The sequence below is a fragment of the Protopterus annectens genome, chromosome 3.part0 (genome assembly GCF_019279795.1).
Source record: "Protopterus annectens isolate FY-2018-M chromosome 3.part0, PAN1.0, whole genome shotgun sequence".
NCBI lineage: Eukaryota > Metazoa > Chordata > Ceratodontiformes > Protopteridae > Protopterus > Protopterus annectens.
Genome location: NC_056731.1, coordinates 1,095,711,526 through 1,095,734,432, shown reverse-complemented (window position 1 = coordinate 1,095,734,432; position 22,907 = coordinate 1,095,711,526). Strand labels below are relative to the sequence as shown.

Below are 22,907 nucleotides of genomic sequence, written 5' to 3'. Positions count from 1 at the left end.
CTTGGACAACATGTCCGTGGAGTGGTACCTAAACAAGCAGGGGGGAACCAAATCTACCCCCTCTGCAGAGAGGCCATGCGAGTGTGGCAGTGGGCAGTGTCTTCCCAACGGTTTCTAGTGGCAACGCACATTCCGGGGAGGTCTAACGTGATAGCGGACAGGCTAAGCAGAGCTATTCTGATGCCTCACGAGTGGTCCCTGAACAACTGAGTGGCAGTTCAGATCTTCAAAAAGTGGGGTCAGCCTTGCTGCGATCTCTTCGCCAGCCCCCTCAATGCCAAATGCAGCAAGTACTTCACTCTGATCCCCCCACAGGGGGAGTCACCCAGGGACACTGTAGCTCACGATTGGCCTCCCGGTCTGGTCTACGCTTTCCCTCCGTTTCCTTTGTTGCCAAGAGTGATACAGAAAGCCATATCCGTGGGAAGCAGGATGATTCTTATTGCTCCACACTGGCCTCGACAAGTATGGTTCCCCTTTCTTCAACGGTACGGTCCGTGGACTCTGGACCCAGTGCCGGACCTCCTGATTCACATGTCAGGACAACTTCATCCATCCCTGCGAACCCTCAGGTTGACAGCCTGTCTGCTCCAGTTCCGTCCCTAGTCATGCTACATTCCCTTTCTCCTGAGGTGGTGCACATCTTGTCTTCTTCTCATAAGTCTTCCACCAGGAAGTTTTATTCCAGCAAATGGAGGAGATTCTCCATTTGGGCTCAGGCCCAAGGGTTGGATCCCTTCACAGCCCTTATTCCGTCGGTCTTGGATTTTTTAGCCATGTTGTTCCGTCAGGTCTCCGCGCCCGCTACCATTAAAGTACAGTTGGCCGCAATTTCCAATTTTCATACATCTTATGAGCCCTCTCTTATGGGCCACAAGCTCTGTAAAGCTTTTCTAAAAGGCGCTTGGTTACTTCGTCCCCCAGTTTCTGAGCCTTTGCTGCCATGGAACCTGAACCTTGTGCTACAAGCTATTACGTCACCACCCTTTGAACCGGCTGCCACTTGCGACTTGAAATTCTTATCTTGGAAGATGGCTTTTCTGATAGCTATTACATCAGCTAGGAGGGTATCAGAACTTCAAGCCTTGTCCATTAAACCTCCATATTTGGTCTTTCACAAGGACAGTCTCTCTCAGGCTTAACCCGTCCTTTCTCCCTAAGGTGTCATCCCCGGTCAATCTTCATCAATCTTTTGAGCTACCAGTGTTTTTTCCAAACTTTTCCAATAAAGCAGAGTTCAGGTTGCATCAGTTGGATGTGCACAGACAACTGAGATTTTATTTACATAGGACGAAGCAAGTTAGGAAATCTGATCAATTGTTTGTGTCCTTTTCAGAGAACAGAGCAGGTAGTCCTATTTCCAAGTGCACTATTTCTAAATGGATCAGAGACTGTATTTCATTCATTTACTCGTCAGCAGACAGAACTTTAACCTTTCACGTCAAGGCTCATTCTACCAGGGCTATGTCTACGTCAGTAGCTTTCCATGCCAGACTTTCCTTGGATGATATTTGTGCTGCGGCAACTTGGGCTTCTCCCAACACTTTTATTACTCATTACAAGCTGGACGTGGCTTCTAGGGGCTGGGCTTCCTTTGGTTCCACGGTTCTCAGGAGTATCTTCTTATGAGCCTCCCAGGATAGAGGTGCTGGGGACGCTGTCCCGTGAGTAAGGAATGTAGGCGAGATAGGACCACATAACATCAGTTAGTTATGTACTCACCATAACTATCGATGTATGTGGTCCATCTCGCCTACATTCCTACGTAAACTCCCACCTGCCCCCTTCCTAGAGGAATTGGAAGAATTTTTGGCTCCGTGGACCCTTCAAGGTCAGTGATTTGTTTCCCTATCTGGATGGATTTTCTTCCAGTGTTTATTGAGTATGGGTTATGAGTGTTATGATTGCAAACAACATCTGGGGCTAGGGCGAGGTGCACCCTGGGATACCGGGTTAGCCCAGCCAATTAGAGACTTCGTGCTAGAAAGTTTGGCTGAGTCGGAGCCGATTCTCTGCTCCGAACCCGTGAGTAAGAAATGTAGGCGAGATGGACCACATACATCGATCGTTATGGTGAGTACATAACTAACTGTTATGACTGGACTGGTATTTCAGGTACTCTGTTGGCTTCCATTTCATTTTGTATTCTGACCTATCATGCAGACTGGAGATGCATATCAGTAGAGTACAGATTTTAGGTTTTATTGACCCACTTTTTAGTTTCAGACTTCTTACCCTTCAGAAATAACATACAACTGCCAGACGTGTTGCTGTCTGTCTGTGTAGGTATGGAGGGGGCTGTTCACCATTGCCATCAGTTAGAGGCCTTAGCCCAGCCTTTCTTTATGGTCATCTACACCTGTCCTGCTGGCTGAGGCTGGTGGTGGGTATATGAGCTTCACTGACATGCATGTGTTTGTCCTATGGACACACATTTGGGCCACTACCTGAACTGCAGTGGGATTTATCACCTTGTCTAGTCCTGTCTAGTATGTTGACACCAGTATTTGTTATGGATTTCATGCTGCTCGTATAGGTGTCCACTGTCTGCTGCCGTCCCATTCAGCCACCCAATTCCCTTGCATGCTCGAGTCCATACCATAGATACAACTATCAGAACATACTACTCCATTCAGTAACGGATAGGAAGAGTGACTTACGTTGTGGCTGTGCCAGTATTGAGGACGGTGCTGGAGGGCTGACTATGTCGGATGCACATAGTACACTCCCTATACATGGTAAAGGACAGGTAGTGTCATGTTTGGCATCCCTTTTACTTTATGTTCGAGTCAGAGAGAGGTGTCATTCCCTGGGTCCCTATAGTGTCAGTGTATGTGCTATGAGTTGCCTCTTTGCCAAGGCCTGAGCATACTGGCCACGCCTCCTTCTCCCTACATGGGCAAGCTCAGGTAGTTCCTCCTCCAAGTCCCTCTGTGCCTGTGATGGCCTTGGCAATGGTGGGTAGCTGTGTGGCCTTGCCTTCTGCTGTTCCTGCGGCAGCTGTTTCCACAGGATCATATTGTGTAGTATGGGACGTACTATGAACATTTGTGTACATGTAGCTGGAGAGTACTGCAAGGCTACACCGGATATGTACAAGCAGCGGAACCGTGACTTGAGCATCCCAAACACACGCTCTATTATAATTCTGGTTTGTGCGTGTGCCTCATTATGGAGTTCTTGTTCAGGGGTGTGTGTGCATTTCTGAGGGGTGTCATCAGCCACCGCTCCAGTGCATAACCAGCATCCTCCACTAGATGGCCATATGGGATGTCCCCACTGGTAAATGACTGGTACAGCTGTGTCATATGCCAGATGTGGGAGTCGTGATAGCTTCCAGGGGTGCCAGCATACACATTCAAGATAATGCCATGGGCATCACACATGACCTGACAGTTAAAAAGTAAAAAGTAAAAAATGCACCAAGATAACACACAGCAAAATGTTTAATCACAGCAAAGTACAAAGTGGTAAGCGCTTTCACAACCGAAGTTGCTTCATCAGACACCACAGTAAAAAATGCACAGGTTTAAATAGAGATTCTAAAATGCCAATTAATCAATAAAAATCACACAATGATTAAGTAGCAGTGAAAAACAATTAAGCCTCATGCTCAAACTAAAAAAAAAAAGCATTGCTTAAAAACATTGTACAAGAAGGAATCAAATACTATACATGAGAAAGCACTTAAAAAACTTATAAAATCATTATAAAACATGGAAAAATACTAGGCAGGAAAAAGTTAAATAGAATACTTGGAAACTAATAGTTAAATACATTAGACTAATTTTGAAAGAACTTAGCTAATCTTAATGCTTGAGATGTCTAGCCATACACATTCAAGATAATGCCATGGGCATCACACATGACCTGGCAGTTGATGGCGGGGAAGCCCTTGCGGTTTATGTAGACCCTACCCTGCTCGTTGGGTGGTGCTTTGCTGTGTATGTGTGTGCAGTCTATAGCACCCACTACCTCAGGGTATTCTGCTGTTTGGTGGAAGAGATGCATATTGCTGGTCAACTCCTCATGAGTGTTGAGGAAATATATGTGCTCACCAGCATGTGCTGACATGGCATCCAGGAACTGGTGAAATACCCTGGATGCTCATGCCTGTGAGATCCCCATTTGGAAGGTACCTGTGGCTAGTATTCTTAAGCCTACACATACCTTGGTATCCACTGGGATGGGTTCCTCTCTGTTGGTTCTGTGTGAGGCGGGGCCGGCACAGCTCAACAATTTGCTGTAGAATGTCCCTGTCCACCCTATAGTGCTCCACTATCTCCAGCTTATGTAACCCGTGGTAGGTTACCCTAGGACTGTACACTCTTCTTCTCCTCCTCCTCACTGTGGGATGGTCATCAGCATTCACATCCTCACCACCCTCAGCCTGTTGCACATATTGATGTATGAGAGCGACAGCAGCCCCTATTAGTTTGTTAATTTTGTCAGGTAAAATTTTCCCGTCTGTATACCCCAGTGGTGTAGAGTTTGTGGGAAAAAAACGAATGAAAGGGGTTTGCATAGTTTATAGTAGTGTGCTGGGCTGGGCTGCTGCCTGTGTAATTGGCTGATTCTGATAGATTTCACCTGCCAGCTATGCTAGTTCTCCTTGATTGCCTTCCTGCTGCTGTTTTCCCTTCCTATTGCCTTCCTGTTTAAACCCCCTGGCGCGCCGTGCATACCCAGTGCTCACATGTGAACTGAGCTATTTCCTGTTTTTTTTTTTTTGTTTGTTTAAAACCCGGTTAAGCAGGGAAACATTGCTCAAGAATGTGAGAGACACACCCCTTTCCTTAGTTCTGCTTAGCTAAGAGCAAACACGGGCCGCAAGGCTCTAATAAGTTTACACCAAGCATGACACACCCCCTGCTGAAGTCATCCTCTTGTCCTGCCTACATGGTTCTCTATTCCTGCACCTGCACAGTTAGGTGCAGGCTTATAGGAGGTAGAAATCTGTGATTCAGTATAGGTCCCTTCATTTGCATACCCCAGTGTGCAGGTCCATATTTACAATTCCCAAGCACACCCTTTCCCCTTTACACACACACACACACACTGGATATAAAAACTGTACACACCCCTGTTAAAATGCCAGGTTTTTGTGATATAAAAAATGAGACCACAGTAAATCATTTCAAAACTTTTCCAGCCTTTAATGTGACCTATAACCTGTACAATTCAATTGAAAAACAAACAAATCTGTTAGGGGAAAAATATAAAAAATAAAAAAAAACATACAATAAGCTGGTTATATAAAATATGCAGGATTCTTTTTCAAACCATGGCACATAGATGCTACTTTTCTTAATATCTTGATTTTTTTTTTATTTACGAGAAACTCGGAACATTGCAATTAATTAATGAAGCTTAGGTGCTGTTAAGAAACAGTGCCATCAGTATGTATGAATAGTTGATCACTGTTGAGAAATGAAAGACAAGATTAATATTTGTATTGATAATTAAGATTTGAATTAGTTGATTATAAAAGAGCATTACCCATTGTTTACAGGTGAGACAGTGGTCTTAAAAAAGACAAGTGCAATTTTTTTTTCAGTGCAAGAAACAAGTGAGGGATTCTGGTCAATAAAACTACAAAAAACTGGCTCCAAATTGTGCACACATTTTGTTAAGAAAGTTTGGGTTCCATAGATTTCCTCTCTGCATTTCATGTGGTTTTGTTGTATTCCATAGAGCTGTTGAATAGGTTAATAGAGGCTTATAAGATGCTGTAAATATAACTGGTTATCTCTTAATGTTGCATTGGATGCAAAAAAATAATAAGAGACTACTACATCTGTTGCATGGATTAATATCACATCCTGTGTGATGAAGTAGTAATCATCAAACTATTTACATCTATTCCAATGTTTTGCAAACAAAAGCCTGTATAATACAATGAGATTGCAGAACAGGTGGGGATAAAGTTTCTTCTTGGTCCCCAAGGTTGTGCAATGTCATATTTATTTATTTAACATTTGTTTACCGGGAAAGTCTAACTGGGACAGAGCCCATTTTCAGCCAAGGCACAGGGCATGTCTTTGGGAGGAAACTGGAGCACCAAGAAGAAATCCACACAAACATAGGGAGGGCATGCAATCGCTGCACAGAAGGCAGCCTAGCCGAAATCGAACCGGAGCACCTCTTGCTGTGAGGTGACAGTGGTAACCACTGCACCACCTATTATCATAGTTAGTAGATGTATAAATGAGGACTGTGGAAAGCTCAGCATCCTTCCCTCTATGTGGGATGCAACATTTATTTCTTTTTTTTTTAAGCTTACTTGTGATGGTGCATAATCCTCATAGTTATTGATTTGTGTAATGTTGGCCTTTTGATTTGCCATAAGACGTTCTATCTGAAAGTTAATTAAAAGCAAATGTGAAATGATTTTGAGAGGTCTTTTGATGTCAGAGGGACTGAAGCTTTGTTCAGAAAAAAGTTGATTTTTGGTAATGCCTGGTCCAGAAGACAAGCAGGAGACTGGAGAATATGTTTAAAGTGGCAATTTTACTCTATTCCATCCAAGTTTTTCATGCAGCAGCTGTGAAGTACCAATCCAGAGGCAAAAAATGAGCCGTACTTGAGGATTATAACAAAATTTAAACCATCAAGTTCAAAGTGCGGAGTCTGCATGTCCTCTCTGCGTTCGTTTGGGGTTCCTCCGGGTACTCCAGTTTCCTCCCACATTATAAAGACATGCATCTGGAGTGTTTCTCCCTGGGCCTCCGCTGAAAATTGGCTTTGTTCCAAGTTGGACTTTCCTGGTTAACAAATATTAAATAAATAAAATTAATAAAATAAAGTGCAAGGACAGTAGCAAAGGCAAATCAAATGTTTTGTGTATATCTGGATTAAGGAACAGGTTGTCACATTGCCAGGAAGGATGCAGAGGAAGGTGACTAGGACAGTGAAGAGGAAAGCCTTTTTTCCTGAAAGAGAGTAAATGGGATTTGGTGTGTACTTAAGATTCTATAGGGAAATTTCATAAGATTATTTTATAAAATAAGAATACAAAAGGGGGGGGGGTAATTGTCCAGCAGATAAAAATAATGTTGGGAGGAAAGACTTTTTCATAGAGGGGCTGACTTGTAGGTGAAGTTGCTAACCTGACAGGGTCGCAAAAGCAAAAAGGTTGAGACCTGTATGGCATTTTTGGATTCCTGAACAGTTGGTATGGAAGCTAGGAAAGATGTATTTGACTAACTGCAGTGTTTACAGTATTCTTCCCTGACTGTCTCTAGTTCATGTTAGAAGGGTGCTGACTACATCTCATAAAAGTCCTGTCTTGCTCATATTTAGCCTACAAAGTTTCAAGCTAGAATACCGTAGTACTTTTTCAGACTCTCAGGTCAGGTTAGGTTTGAAAGTTCATCACATGTGCAGACTAGATATTCTTAACTGTTTTATTCTGCTAGCCAGTTAATGTGGCATAGTTCAGCTGTTATGGGAAAAATATATATCTGTTTCTTGTTTATTGATGAATTGTGTAAGATGTTTTTCATGTTTCACTGTTGCAGTCATCGCACTTGGATTGTCTGCCTTGCAGGTAGCCCTCAGTTGGCCTGAATACCAGAGACTTGGTATTTCTGCGTCGGAAGCTGTCACTCCTGGACTGACATCAGGTAGTCAGGGATATATAAACAGGCAGCCGATATCATTACATCAGTCTTTCTTGCCGAGGAGGAGCCCAAAGTAAAAGCAGTTCGCAAGTGCCGGTCGGCCGCTACCTAAAGTTTTTCGTTTTCGTTGAATAATCCTGAAGTCTTCTAAAGCTAAGTACCCCGTTGGAGATCCTTTTTTCTTGCTCTGACTGTGTCAGAAAAAGTTAACAATTGTCTTGCCTGTGGACAGCAAATACCTGACAGAGATTTTCACTCTTACTACGTCACCTATTTAGGCCCAGACCATGACGTCCCTCCCTGTCTGTTTTGTGCCTTGTTTAACGCCCGAACCATTCATCGTCGGGCTCTTTTTGTCTCTAAATTCTTTCGCTCTCGATCTCCGTATTCTGAAATGGCTTCAGTAAGCCATCTGACTACCGATTTTCCTAAAAAAACATAAGGATAAAGACAGAGACAGACCGCATAGATCAAAAACCGCCACTGCTTCCATTAAAGCTAGTCGCCACTACGCCGGTACTCAGTAAGGCTCCTTTGCATTCCCTGATGCCTGCTTCAATGGATTTGCAGGCCTCTGCTGGGACCCATTTGGAGTCCGGTATGCCACGAGATGCTTCTTCTATGGAGCCTGTCTCTACCTTGGATGGGTCCAGAGCCTCTGTGCAGGCACCAGCTTCTGAGACAGTTCTTCACTCTACTGATGTTCAAATTAAACCGAAGATTTCATTTTTAACCAAAACTACCGAGTTTCTTAGGCCCAGAGTACGCACTATGCCTAGAAAAACGATGACCAAAGCGCATGCTCAGGCCCCGATGCCACAAAAAAAAAAAAATGCTTAGAATGGCTGAAGACCTTATTACACTGATTAGGGGAAGTCAGCCTTCCCCTGCAGAGAAACCAAGAACCCAGTCCCCTTCAGGTTCTACAGAGCAGGAGTCCGATGACTCTGACATTTCTGATTATGAAGACATGCCCTTATCTGCCTATGAGGATTCAGATGCAGAGGAATTCATTCCCTCTGCCTCCCCTCCAGAGGATTTATTTCCATTGGGAATGCCAAGACTATCCTCAGTCCAAAAAAAGACTCAGAGAATTTTTAGAGTTGCCTCAGCACAGATCTTTAGCTATACACCCTGTCCTGGATGTTGTGGATGATGTTTTCATGGAATCCAGTCTTACTCCTGACACTTTACCTCCTGCCCCTAGGAAACCTGACAGGTACTACAGAGTACCTGATAGTTATAAGTTTCTGTTCAAGAATCCTACTGCTGACCCAGAGATCGTTTCCCAGGGGCCTAAAGGTTTCAAGGCTACTACAGCCAAGAATCCCACCCCTTTGGACAGGGATTCCAGAGCTTTGGACAGATGGGGTAAGAAGGTATATACATCTGCGACTCTTGCTGTCACGGCTTTGAATTGCCAGTTTCACATGCTGAAGTACCAGCAACATATTATGGAACTTATTAAACAAAAAGTGGTAACTTTTCTTGACTGTGCAGAAAATAACGAATTGCAGGAGCTTATGCACTCTGCAAACAAAGTCAGTAAGCATACTTTGCAGTGTGGCTTTGATGTCCTAGAAGCATCTTGCAGGGCAGCAGTCACTGGCTCTGTACTGAGAAGACATACTTGGCTGAAGGAGCAGACCTTGCCAGATCATCTCAAATCTAAATTACTAGGCACTCCTTTGAATAAGGACTCTACTGAGAAGACATGCTTGGCAGAAGGAGCAGACCTTGCCAGATCATCTCAAATCTAAATTACTAGATGCTCCTTTGAATAAGGATTCTTTGTTTGGCACCAAAGCAGAAGTTCTTCTTAAAAAGATGGAAGAAAAAGCTAAATCTATGCAGACTGTTAAAGAATTCTTACAAGTGCAACCCCCTAGATTCAGTAGGCTTTGCCCGTCAAAACACTGGTCCTTTCCAGCCCCCTCCAGGCCCAGGGGAAACAGACCACCCAAACTACAATCTCAGGGTATGCAGAGATCTAAGCAGCGGAGTGCCCCCACCCCTAAAGCAGGGAGTGGTAAGCAACCTTTTAACGGAAAAAGCTCACAATGACTTCTTCAGTCCACTTCCCAGCCCTGTCCAACTGCTTGTGCCCCTAGGAGGAAAACTTGCCCTTCATGCAAAATACTGGATGTCCATCACCTAGGACTGATGAGTCCTCAACATTGTATCCCAGGGGTACAAATTTTATTTCCGTTCTTTGCCAACCCCAAGCAGGTTTCCAGACCTTCCTCCAAACCAGTGGGCAGAGGCTCAAAACCAAGTACTTTCCCTGCTCAATATTAGAACTATTCAGCCTGTTAGGACAGAGGGGGTCAAATATTCTACTCCAGACTCTTCATGGTACCCAGGAAATAGGGCTGTTGGTGCCCAATCCTGGATCTTTCAATTCTAAACACATTCCTGTGGTACCAAACTTCAAAATGCTTACCCTGCAACAGCTTCTTCCTATGTTAGCCAAGGATGCCTGGTTAGTCACCCTTGACTTAAAAGAAGCCTATCTGCGCATCCCTATAAGGAAGTCATGCAGGAAGTGTCTACTTTTCAGGGCAGGAGCTATGCATTATCAGTTCTCTGCACTTCCCTATGCTTATCTACTGCGCCCAGGGTATTCACAAAATGCCTGGCTCCAGCCATTACATACTGCAGGCAGAGAAATATCCAAATTTACCCATACTTGGACGACTGTGTGATTCAGGCGGACAGTCAGGAATTGCTATTTCAGCACCTGGCATTTGTAAAAAACCTTCTCACTTCCTTGGGGTACACCATCAACGAAAAGAAATCACAACTGGTACCCAGTCAAAAGATTGTATTCCTGGAAGCAAGCGTGGACACAACTTCCCAGATGGCATTCCTCACTTCAAAAAAACAAGTTTATCTGACAGATTACTTCAAACAAATGGCCACCAGAACCTAGCTATCTGCAAGAATAATACTGCAAGCCCAAGGGTTCCTGGCCTGATGTATACTGCTAATTCCATATGCAAGACTGCATATGAGGAAACTTCAGTGGTACTTAAAAAGTCTTTGGTGCCAACATTCTCAGGACCTGGAAACAGTAATTCCCATCATACCCTGTTTAAGGACAGAGTTCCTTTGGTGGGCAGAAGCATGCAACCACAACAAGGAAGTGACATTCACTCTACCCCACGCTGCCCAGACCCTGACCACAGACGCATCAGACTATGCATGGGGTGCTCACATGGCTGGCAAATGTATTCAGGGCCACTGGAGCCCTAATCATTCATCTGCACATCAAGCAAAAAGAGATGCTAGCTTTACAAAATACCCTGACAGCTTTCAGATCCCTACTCCTTCCAGGTCAACTGCTGATAAAAACAGACAACACCACAGTTATGTGGTACATCAACAAGCAGAGGGGACCCCATTCCTACCCACTCAGCAGGTTAGCAGTGGCCCTGTGGACCACGGCCTTGGACATCCAAGTCCATCTACAAGCTCAATTCCTGCCAGGCAAACTAAACTCACTGACAGACAACTTAAGCAGAAATCTCCTAGACCCACATGAGTGGAAATTGGAGCCCAGCACCTTCAACCTTCTGATTCAGAAATGGGGGACCCCAGAGGTGGATCTCTTTACCTCCCCCTACAACCACCAGCTCAGCAAATTCTGCACCAGGAATCCTCACAGAACAGGGCCTGGAATGTGGATGCCCTATCCTTTCAGTGGGAAAACCTATCAATCTGTGCCTTTCCCCCTCTGCTCCTTCTCTTAAGAGTATTACTCAAGATAAAACAGGACAGGCCAAGGACAATTCTGATTACCCCAGACTGGCCACGCCAGCACTGGTACCCACTCCTGTGCAGCATGACAACAGTGCCACCCTGGCACCTACACCGGACCCCAAACCTGCTCTCTCAGCAGGAGGGATAGATCTTGCATCCACATTTGCAAACCCTAAATCTTGCAGCCTGGCTTATTCCTTGAATACTCCACCAGCACCCTAAGCAACCAGGTGCTGGACTTCATCCTTGAAGCCAGAAGGGCCCAGTACAAGGAAATCCTGCGCTGATACATGGAAAAGATATTGTTCTTGGATTCAGTCGAAAGGAGAGGACACAGCACTGCCCTCCTTACCTCTAATACTGGATTACCTAGCAGAACTACTCCACAGAGGCCTGTCCTTTTGCTCCATTAAGATCCATGGCTTTTGCCATCTTGGCTCATTACAACACTGAGCCACCTCTATTCTCTCGCCCTCTCATCAAACATTTCCTCAGAGGAGCAAACAACTTAATGCCACCAAGGAGAGCACCCACCCCTGCTTGGGACCTTAACTTTGTACTGGAAAAGCTCACTCTTCCCCCCTTTGAACCTGCTGCTTAAGCAGAGTTAAAAATCCTCTCCTGGAAAACAGCCTTGCTTCTAGCCATCACTTCAGCTGGAAGAGTGTTTGAGCTGCAAGCACTGATGGCTGTGGAACCCTTCATTATTTTCCATGCTAACAGGGTCTCCCTCAGGACTAACCCTTCATTTATGCCTAAAGGGGTGTCCAGTGTGGCTCTCAACCAATCCATCAATTTGCCAACCTTCTTCCCTAATCCTCAAAATAAAGGGGAAAGGGTCCTGCACTCTTTGGACGTGCACATACAGCTCAGATTCTACCTTGATAGGACTAAGCCCTTCAGAAAATCTGACCAGTTACTAGTCAGCTTTGCATCAGGGGCAGAGGGCAATGCCATTTCAAAACAAACCATTTCCAAATGGATAGCACACTGCATCCATTTCTGCTACATGCACCATGGAAAACCTACCCCACAGGGTGTTAGAACACATTCCACTAGGGCAGCATCTACCTCTACAGCATTTCTCAGGGGAGTCCCTACCAGGGACATCCTGGAAGCTGCTACCTGGAGTTCTGTACACACCTTCACCAAGCATTACCACTTGCCTATCTTTTCCAAATACAGGGCAGGTTTTGCTACAACAGTCTTGCAAGGCATACGAGCCAGCTCTAATTTTTCTTGATTGCCTCCACCCTTCCTCAGCTTTGAGAATCAACCCAGTGTGATGACTGCAACAGTGAAAAATGAAGAATATAGTACAGTTATGTACACTTACCATAAATGTAGATGTTCGAGTGTATTCACTGTTGCAGTCCTGGTTTCCCTCCCACCAGCCCCCTGGTTTTCTCTCTCTCTCCTCTGTATGGCTATTTCTACTAGTGTTGGTATTTACTTTTTACTGGTGGTATTTCCCCACCATAACCTAGTTTCCTATTTGGGGGCTCTTGACATTTGGGGCAAGAAAAACTGATGTAACGGCGTCAGCTGCCTGTTTTTATACCCCTGACGACCTGACATCAGTCCAGGAGCGACAGCATCCGACACAGAAATACTAAGTCTCTGGTATCCCGGCCGACTGAGGGCTACCTGCAAGGCAGATAACCCAAGTCTGCTGACTGCAACAGTGAATACACTCGAAAATCTACATTTATGGTAAGCGTACACAACTGTACTTTTCTGTTCATCATGGAAGGTAGAGCATTATCTTGTAGTATTCTTCCCTGACAATGTGTAGTTTGTATTATAGGGCTGATGACAGCATTTTTTTTAATTTCTTTCTGATATTCAGGCTACCAGGCTTGAAGGTAGAAAACCAAATTACTTTTTCAGATGCTGTAGTCAAATGTCTCTTGTTTAAGAGTTTACTACATGGAATAAACTTCTTGCTGGAGCTGAGAACACTGTTAGGGATAGATTGTTAAAAGCCATATGCAAATGTGAGATGCTGTATATGCTATGGGAGTATTTTGTTTTTCAGTTCTTGGTCAACTAGGGGACGGAATTCCAGTATCCTGAGCTCAGAACATTTTGTGAATTTTTTTTTTTTTTTAAACCCTCAACCCCTGCACCCATCTTGCTTCTCAGTCTCTCTCTGGGGGATGAGCCAGCCCATTTAGTCCCCAAACAAGGCAGGAGCTTTCTCTCCCATTTTTCCTTTATAGGGTAAGACAGCCCTTTCATTCCCTATTTCCCAGTCGAAGGCAAGTACCAGGAGCCGGCAAACCATCATTCATGCAAGGGGCCCACTTCCTTCTCACCTTTTTCCCTTCTGTAGCTGGTTGCATCACTGAGGTCACAGTCTAGGAGATCCATAGATATCCCTACTCACGTATGTAGGAATGCCCTCCCTTCCTTCCTGATTTTGCAGCACAAGCCGCACCAATTCATCATCTTCATCCAGCATTCCTTTTGAGGTCAGTGGTGAACATGGCGGAAAGTGCTGTCGTACATGTCCCCCTTCATTTTCATTGCATGCAGTCTGGGAAAGTCTCAGATGTGTTGTTTATTGGTGTTGTAGTTAAAGCTGCTAAGATCCCTTGATGCACTCACTGACTTTAATACAGTTGCATATATACTGGATGTTCATCGTGTTACCCTACTGCAGTCATCACACTTGGGTTATCCTGCCGTCAGGCGGTCCCACAGTCGGCCTGAATTCCAAAGTCTTGGTCTGGCGTCGGTTGCTGTCGCTTCTTCCCTGACGTCAGTGTGCCAGGGGTATATAAGAGGCATCCGACACCATTTTCTTCAGTCTTTCTTGCCAAGTGGTGCCCGAAGCAGAAGCAGTTCGCAAGTGCCGGTCGGCCGACACCTGAGATTTTCGATTTGAATTTTAGTCCGAAGTCTTCAATAAAGCTAAGTACCCCGTTGGGGAACATTTTCTTGCCTCAGTCCGATGTCAGAAAAAGTTAACAATTGCATTTCTTGTGGGAAGCAAATACCTCATAAGGACTTCCATTCCTATTGTATTCCTTGCCTAGGCCCAGACCACGATGTCACAGGTTGTCGGTTTTGCGCTAGGTTTAATAAATGAACTATCAAACGCCGTTTTGACTTTGCATGACATTACTTTGGTAGGAAATTTAATTATATCATGCCGTCGGAGCAGCCGACGACTGCCACTCATACAAAACGCAAGGATAAGGACAGGCAGCCTAGGAATAAGCCAGACACCGAGGCCTCAGCTGGGCCTGTCGCCGGTTCTCCGGTTTTTAGTGAGACGCCTACGCAGCCCCTGACGACCGCAGAGCTGGAACCCCAGACAGCTGTGGATTCCCATGCGGAATCGACTAGGCTGACGCAGTCTTCTACCGACACCGGAGCAGAACTAGACACCGGTCCAACGGAAACACCTTCGGTTTCTGAAGGTGTCTTCAGACCGACTACACTCACCATTAAATCTTATGCTAAACTTAAAACTCCTTTAAAACCAAAGAAAACTGTACATCAGTCTACAGTTCAAGGCCCCATGCCTAGGAAACAGATGCTTAAGATGGCTGAAGATTTGACTACTCTTATCAGGGGTTCCCATCCCCCTCCTGATAAAAGACCTAGACATGAGGGGGATTATGCATCCTCTGACCAGGTTTCTCTCTCCTCAGATTCTTCTGAGGAACAGGATTACACTTTTCCACCTTATGAAGATTCTGATGCTGAGGACTCTATTCCCTCAGCATCTCCCCCTGAAGACTACTCTTTTGGGAAAACTTTACATACCATGAGGGAACATTTCCACTGGGAAGGCCAGGATTACTCAGATTCTAAGAAAAGGCTCCGAGAGTTCCGTTTACTACCCCATCACAGACCTCTTGCTATCCCTCCTGTTCTGGATATTGTGGATGATGTTTACTTGGAGTCTAGTTTAAATCCAGACTCTCTTCCTCCTGCTCCAGCCAAACCAGACAGATACTGCAGAGTACCTGACTCACACAAATTCCCTTATAAAAGCCCTGTAGCTGACCCAGAAACAGTTTCCCAGGGTCCTAAGGGAGCAAAAGCTTCTATGGCTAAAACTCCTGTGCCCTCTGAAAGGGATTCCAGAGCCCAAGATAGATGGGGAAAGAAAATATACACCTCAGCTACTCTGGCTATGAGAGCATTAAATTGCCAGTTTCACATGTTGAAATATCAACAATTTCTAATGTCTCAGTTAAAACAAAAAATGAGCACACATTCAGAACTGCCTGAATTCAAAGAAATGTAGGATCTGTTGCATGCAGCTGAACAGGTGGGCAAACATACTTTACAATGCGGATTTGACTCATTGGAAGCTTCTTGTAGAGCAGCTGTTACTGGCTCTGTCATACGTAGGCTTGCGTGGTTAAAAGAACAAACCCTCCCTGACCATGTTCAAGCAAAATTATTGGATGCACCTTTAAAACAGGATGTATTATTTGGTGTCAAAGCAGAAGAGGTTTTAAAGAAAATGGAGGATAAGGCAAAATCTATGCAAACGGTCAAGGATTTTTTGTAGGTACAACCCCCTCGATTCAGCAGAAATTGGCCAACAAAAAACTGGTCCTTTCCAGCTTCAGACAGATCACAGAGGGGCAAATACAGACACCCAAGGGGCAGAGGTCAGTCACAGGGCCCTTACAAACCTCGCCAATGGGGGTTTTTTTGCTCCCCAGAAAGGGGGAGAAGACAGGCCCCAAGCTAGCAGAAGACAAACACAATGACTCTATCCTCAAACTACCAAGCAAATCTCTCCTGGCAACTCTCTTGAGAGGAAAACTAGCATTTTTTTGCAGACAACTGGCACATCATCACAAAAAACAAATGGGTTCTAAACATTGTCTCTCAAGGATACAGATTCCACTTTCATACCTTACCAAGGAGCAAAGGAATGCCAAACCTGCCACCAAATCAATGGGCAGAGGCACACAAACAAATTACAGCTCTCATGAACATGAGAGCCATTCAGCAGGTACCTACACAGGAGCAAGGACAAGGATTTTACTCAAGACTCTTCCTAGTCCCAAGAAAGGACAAGGCATGGAGACCCATTCTGGATCTTTCAATTCTGAACACCTATCTGCAAGTACCAAAATTCAAGATGCTAACACTACAGCAGCTTCTTCCCATGCTGGGCAAGAATGCTTGGCTAGTCACTTTGGACCTCAAGGAGGCATACCTGCATGTCCCTATCAGACAAATTTGCAGAAGATCCGTCCGCTTCATTGCAGGTTCAAAGCATTATCAATTCTCTGCACTGCCCTTTGGCTTGTCTACTGCGCCCAGGGCCTTCACAAAATGCCTGGCACCAGTAATTGCATACTGCAGACAAGGAGGAATTCAAATATGCCCATACCTGGACGACTGCCTTATTCGAGCAGAAAGCAAAGACATTCTTTTAAAGCATCTGGCATTTGTCAAACACCTTCTAAGTTGCCTAGGGTACACAGTAAACGAAAAGAAATCAAAACTAGTGCCCTCACAAAACATAATATTCCTGGGTGCCAGCTTGAATACAACGGCCCAGATGGCTTATCTCACGCCAGACAAGCAACGACAGCTGTTTCAGTATTTCAAAATAATGGCAACAAAGACCCAACTCCCTGCAAGAAAAATTCTGCAGGCCTTGAGATTCATGGCATCTTGCATACTACTAATACCATTTGTAAAACTGCATATGAGGAAATTACAATGGTACCTGAAAAGTGTATGGACTCAGCACAGCCACAGCTTGGAAACAATGATACCACTCATTCCTGCCTTCAACAGGAGTTTCTATGGTGGGCACAGGCATGTCACCTCAACAAGGGTCAGCCTTTCACCTTACCCACAGCCAGGCAAACTATGACAACAGATGCATCGGACTATGCCTGGGGAGCACACATGGCAGGGCAGTGCTTTCAGGGCAAATGGACTACAGATCAGAGGCATCTGCATATCAATCAAAAAGAAATGCTAGCAGTACAGAATGCCCTAACAGCTTTCAAGGACCTTCTACACCCAGGACAACTAATAATAAAGATGGACAATACCACAGTCATGTGGTACATAAACAAGCATGGGGGGGACACATTCCTACCCTCTGTGCAGGCAAGCAATGACCTTGTGGAACACTGCACTGTCTTACCAGGTTCAATTACAAGCACAATTCCTGCCAGGACAGAAAAACACATTGGCAGACGACCTGAGCAGAAATATCATGGATCCACACGAATGGAAACTAGATCCACAAGTATTTGCAATGATAACTCAAAAATGGGGACGCCCAGACATAGATCTGTTTGCAAGCCCCCACAACCACCAACTTCAAAAATTTTGCACAAGGACCTTCTACCCACTAGCTTGGAAAGTGGACGCCTTCTCATTCAGTTGGAAAACATTAACAGTGTATGCCTTCCCTCCACTACCTCTTCTAGCAAAGGTACTGCTGAAAGTCAGATTAGGGAGACCACAAATGATACTCGTTGCACCAGACTGGCCACGCCAACATTGGTACCCAATTTTAAGGAACATGGCCCACGGCCCACCATGGATTTTGCCACAAATTCCTCACCTGCTCACCCAGCGAGATCATCAGATTCTACACAGCCAGCTCAAGACTTTAAACCTGGCTGCATGGCAAGTTACGTAAACAACCAGCCAACACCTTTATCCAAAGCTGTTATGGATGTCATTCTGGAGGCCAGGAGACCTAGCACCAGGAAAACCTATTCAGACAAATGGAAAAGATTTTGCGTCTGGAACCAGGCTAAAGGCCTAAACCCCCTTGATCCAAATATCCCTCAGATTCTACTATATTTAACTGAGATGTTACACAAAGGACTTTCCTTTTCATCCATTAAGATCCACGCCTCAGCAATTTCAGCACGGATCCTCCTTTATTCTCACATCCACTCCTGAAACAGTTCCTCAGAGGGGCTAAGAACTTAAGACCGCCAAGGAGAGCTCCAACACCTACTTGGGATCTTAACTTTGTTCTGGAAAAGCTTACACTACCGCCCTTTGAACCAGCTTTTTCTGCTGATTTAAAATTTCTTTCATGGAAAACTGCATTACTACTAGCAATAACCTCAGCTAGAAGAGTCTCAGAGCTACAGGCACTAATGGCAGTGGAACCTTTCATCATTTTTCATCAAGACAGAGTCTCTCTACGAACAAATCCTTCCTTTATGCCAAAGGTGGTATCCAGTGTGGCCCTAAACCAAACCATTCACTTGCCCACCTTCTTCCCAAATCCCCAGAACAAAGGAGAAAGACTTCTGCACTCTTTGGACATTCACAGGCAATTACATTACTACTTGGATAAAACTAAGGCTTTCAGAGAAACTGACCAGCTTTTTGTAGCCTATGCTACAGGATCACAAGGAAAAGCTATCTCAAAACAGACCATTTCAAAATGGATAGGGCATTGCATCCGTTTCTGTTACACACATCATGGGAAACCAGTACCTGCTAACATAAGGTCCCACTCCACCAGGGCTACAGCTACATCAGCAGCCTTTCTCAGGGGACTGCCAACCAAGGATATTCTGGAAGCTGCTACTTGGAGTTCAGTGCACACCTTCACCAAACACTATCACTTACCTCTATACTCTAAGACTAGAGCTGGTTTTGCCACTGCAGTTTTGCAGGGCTTACTAGCTTCTTCTAACCATGTCTGACTCCACCTCCCATCCTTAGCTTTGGGATTCAACCCAAGTGTGATGACTGCAGCAGGGTAACACAATGAACATAGTACAGTTTTGTACCTACCATAAATGTAGATGTTCGAGTGTTCACCCTGCTGCAGTCCAGGTTACCCTCCCTCCATCCCCTCTGAACTAGCTGAACTTATCTCTGCCACTCTATCCTATACTACCTCTGTGGTGTATTTGCTTGTGCCTAAGGGTTTTGTTTTATTTTTATTTAGCTATGTGTGTATATATATATATATATATATATATATATATATATATATATATATATATATATATATATATTGCCTACCTATTGGGGGCACCTGACATCTGGGGCAAGAAAAACTGAAGAAAATGGCGTTGGATGCCTCTTATATACCCCTGGCGCACTAACATCAGGGAAGAAGCGACAGCAACCAACGCCTGACCAAGACTTTGGAATTCGGGCCGACTGCGGGACCGCCTGACGGCAGGATAACCCAAGTGTGATGACTGCAGCAGGGTGAACACTTGAACATCTACATTTATGGTAGGTACAAAACTGTACTTTTACCAGCATTCTTTGATTTAATCACATACTCCTGTTTTATGATAGACTTGGGATGTGTATCTGTTAGGCTGTTTTGTAGAGTACTCTCATTTCTTAAAGCTTTTTCGTAGGACTCTGCTAGAACTGTGGTTTTAGAAGTTGCAGTAGCTCATAGTGCCAGGGCTAGTTTGCAGTTATTGTCTTTGCAGGAATTTTCCTTGGGTCCTTTTACATTTAGGGTAGAATATGAAATTGTAATTTACATTCTTAAAATTTCAGACTAAATGGATATTCATTATTTTTGGCATACTGGCTTAAAACAACTGAGAAGTAAAATAATTAAAATACAGTTTTATTTCATAAATTATATAAAGTAACACCTGCTGAAGTTCTTAAATGTAATAGACCAGGTTCTCATCTCAGTATTGTTTGTACTTGTATTTTTGGGAGGGAGTTGGAGGCATTTTTTGATGATCTGAGTAATATGCATCATTTTACTTATTCAGCGCTCTCTAATATTTTCATCTGTTTCGGAGCATAGTGGAGACATTGTGGAAACAACCTCATTTACAAATACCTTTCGTTAGATTGGCATAAAAGAAGCTGCAGTGGCAGAAGCAACTGTGCAAAAGCAATTATTCTTTACTGTTTACACTTTGACTGTTAGCAGTTGTACCATCCAGTTTTGGTGACTGTAAGGAATGTTGTTTCTTGCAGTAACAGTAATGGGTTACTATTAACCTTGTTACAGGTGCCTTTCAGCTGCAATAGGGAGTAAATGTAATTAAGACCTCTACATCTATTCAGAAAACCACTACGTGTTCGTTTAAAACATTTTTTTGTTTATTAGTAGGTTTGTATCTTTATTAATTATTAGCTTGCTGCTTTTCTCCTAGCTTCTATTTCCAGCTTGTTCTTTTCCTTTTTGTAATCAGAAGACTGCATTAATAATTTGCTCCCAGCTGGTACTGCTGCATTATCACTTGTCAGCAGAGGGCTCTCGCATCCTATGTAGCTGGCTGTGCAGCACTGAAACAATGCAAACCCGTAGTTTATATTATTGTTGGTGGTTTTGTAGTGAATTTTTTCCATAATTATGAACATTAAAACTCATTAGCTGCACTGTTTACATAATGTACCTAAGCAGATGTAACCAAATGGAGTGGGAAGGAACACCTTCTTGTCTCTAAGAATGAGTATTTATATTATAGTTTGATCAGAGAGCAGCATGAGCCCTTATTAAATGTTGTGCTCTTTTAAATCCTGTTTCATTCTACCCTTTACACCGAGATTACATGTCAGATGTTGAAGCTCATGCTTTACTTAATTCATGTAAAATTGTCCAAGTCTAAAAAATAAGATTATCTTGACATGCACCAGATCCTGCAGAGCTTAGGTCCAATGGGTAAAAGGGAGCACTAGTGCTGTGAAATTAATAGCTGCCTTACTGGAACTGATATCTAGGTCTGTTTTATTCTCAAGGGAAGTGTGCTGCCTAGTTTTGCTGTGAGAAGTGTTTTAAGTAAATGAACCTAGGAGAACCTGCCTCAGATTCATTACCAGATTTTTTTAACTTTCAAAGTGCTAGATGTTTGCATAACAATTCTCATGTAAGTTAAGACTTGGGCTGTTATGGTTTTCCATTGACTGTTAAATCATTTTAATTGGAAACCAACTGGTAATATTAACAGCAGTAGACTCTCCTTTCCTCATACCTCTCAATCTCTTATTGCAATCAATCTGGCCTGAAATAATGGTGGCAACAAAGGCCCAAAAATAGGGACAAATTTTAAACTTAGAAAGTTGATAGAGAACAGGATTTGAGTTGGCATGCATTTTCTGAAAGATATGAAGTTTGAAACTCAGATGTATGCCATTATTTAGTGACTTCAGTCCTCAGATCATCCCACGGATTTGTCAGAAAACTACATTTTTATGAGAAGCAGACCAAAAATATGAAGCAAAAATTTGAACATTCTGCGAAAATCTGGACAGTTGAGAGGTATGCTTTTCCACCAAGTATGCATAATAGAATTACATAATCTAAATGTTAAAAAGTGCACATTTTTTAATTTAGAATGTGTTCTTTTTCATATGTTATAAATGAGGTGATTAAGATGCTATAAAGCATGATTTGTAGCATTGCTTAGATATTTTTATTATATGATTACAAACATTTCATTTTGTTAAATTGATTGAACTCCCTTACTGTCTTTATTTGCAGTGTACATCTCTACTTTTTGTTTCCATCTCTTGAAGAGGGAGGTTTAGCCACATACCGCACTGCAATTGTCCAAAACCAGCACCTTGCTATGTTAGCAAAGGTAAGTAAAATTAAATAACTTAGAAAAACAAAGTATAAAGCAATGGTGTGAATAGAGTTCCAGCTTGATGACGAAACATGAAAGTGGATTTTGTGTTAGTTGAACATTTATTCTGTGGCCTCTGAAGGAATCATGGTGTCTGTATGTTTGGGTTTAATCCTTGCAGTCTTCTGGGAAATTCTACAGAGGTTCGAGCAATACTTCATACTCCATATTTGACTCAAGTAATAGTTTTATCTAGTGGGTTGTTCCACACCTAGTTAGTATACATCCTTGTGTTTTGTATGGTGCCACAAAGAAACCATCTGGTTTTTCAGCCTTTAAATATTGTGTGCTTATGTGTGAGTTCAGATCCCAGTGTGGCCTGTTTTTGTGGTAGTTTGGCATAATGGTTAAGGTCTTCAGCTTATTGACACAAAGTACAGGGTTTTATTCAGACCTTGGAGTATTGACTAGCCTTAAAATGGCCCTTAAGGGCAGTTAGCCTAGTAAGAACCTATTTAATAAAGTGCACATTTCCTTTCTGTCCTTTTTGTTTTTCCTACATTGTCTTTCTCCATGTTTAATTTCCAGCGGTCTCTGGACAAAGCCCGGTAAGAGAAGGAGAGGACAATTAAATGTTTTTTTTTTGCTCTCTTTTAGACTGTCCTTCACCGACTATCAGCTCTCCATTCCCCATCTGCCTTAATGATCCATGTATTTCCTTAGTAGGAGCTCAATAGCTAATTTGTTCCTAGGGTGAGGATCGGGTCACGCAAGAGTGGGATCATCACATACCCAGATGGACAAGATTTTGCTCTTAGACCTCCCCCAAGTCCCCTCTGCATATCTGCACTATCCAAGGGATGGTGTGTATTTAACTAGGTAAAGTACATGCCCACCTTCATGGGCACACAGACAGCTCCCCCCCATCTCGTAAGACCACATGTTGGCATAGCCACAGGTCCCACTGGTGATCCACCAACTGAGAGTATGCCTG

At 43.6% G+C, this 22,907-nt stretch overlaps 1 protein-coding gene across 5 annotated transcripts in view; it reads left to right on the top strand.

Annotated features, from left to right (window-relative positions):
* The window catches only part of DROSHA (drosha ribonuclease III), a 3,547,421-nt gene that overhangs the window by 2,141,141 nt on the left and 1,383,373 nt on the right, over positions 1–22,907 (top strand). For all 5 annotated transcript variants that reach the window (XM_044065333.1, XM_044065331.1, XM_044065329.1 and 2 more), the window contains exon 22: positions 21,829–21,928. In XM_044065333.1, coding sequence (XP_043921268.1) covers positions 21,829–21,928 — 100 coding nt within the window. The remainder of the gene's footprint in view (positions 1–21,828; positions 21,929–22,907) is intronic.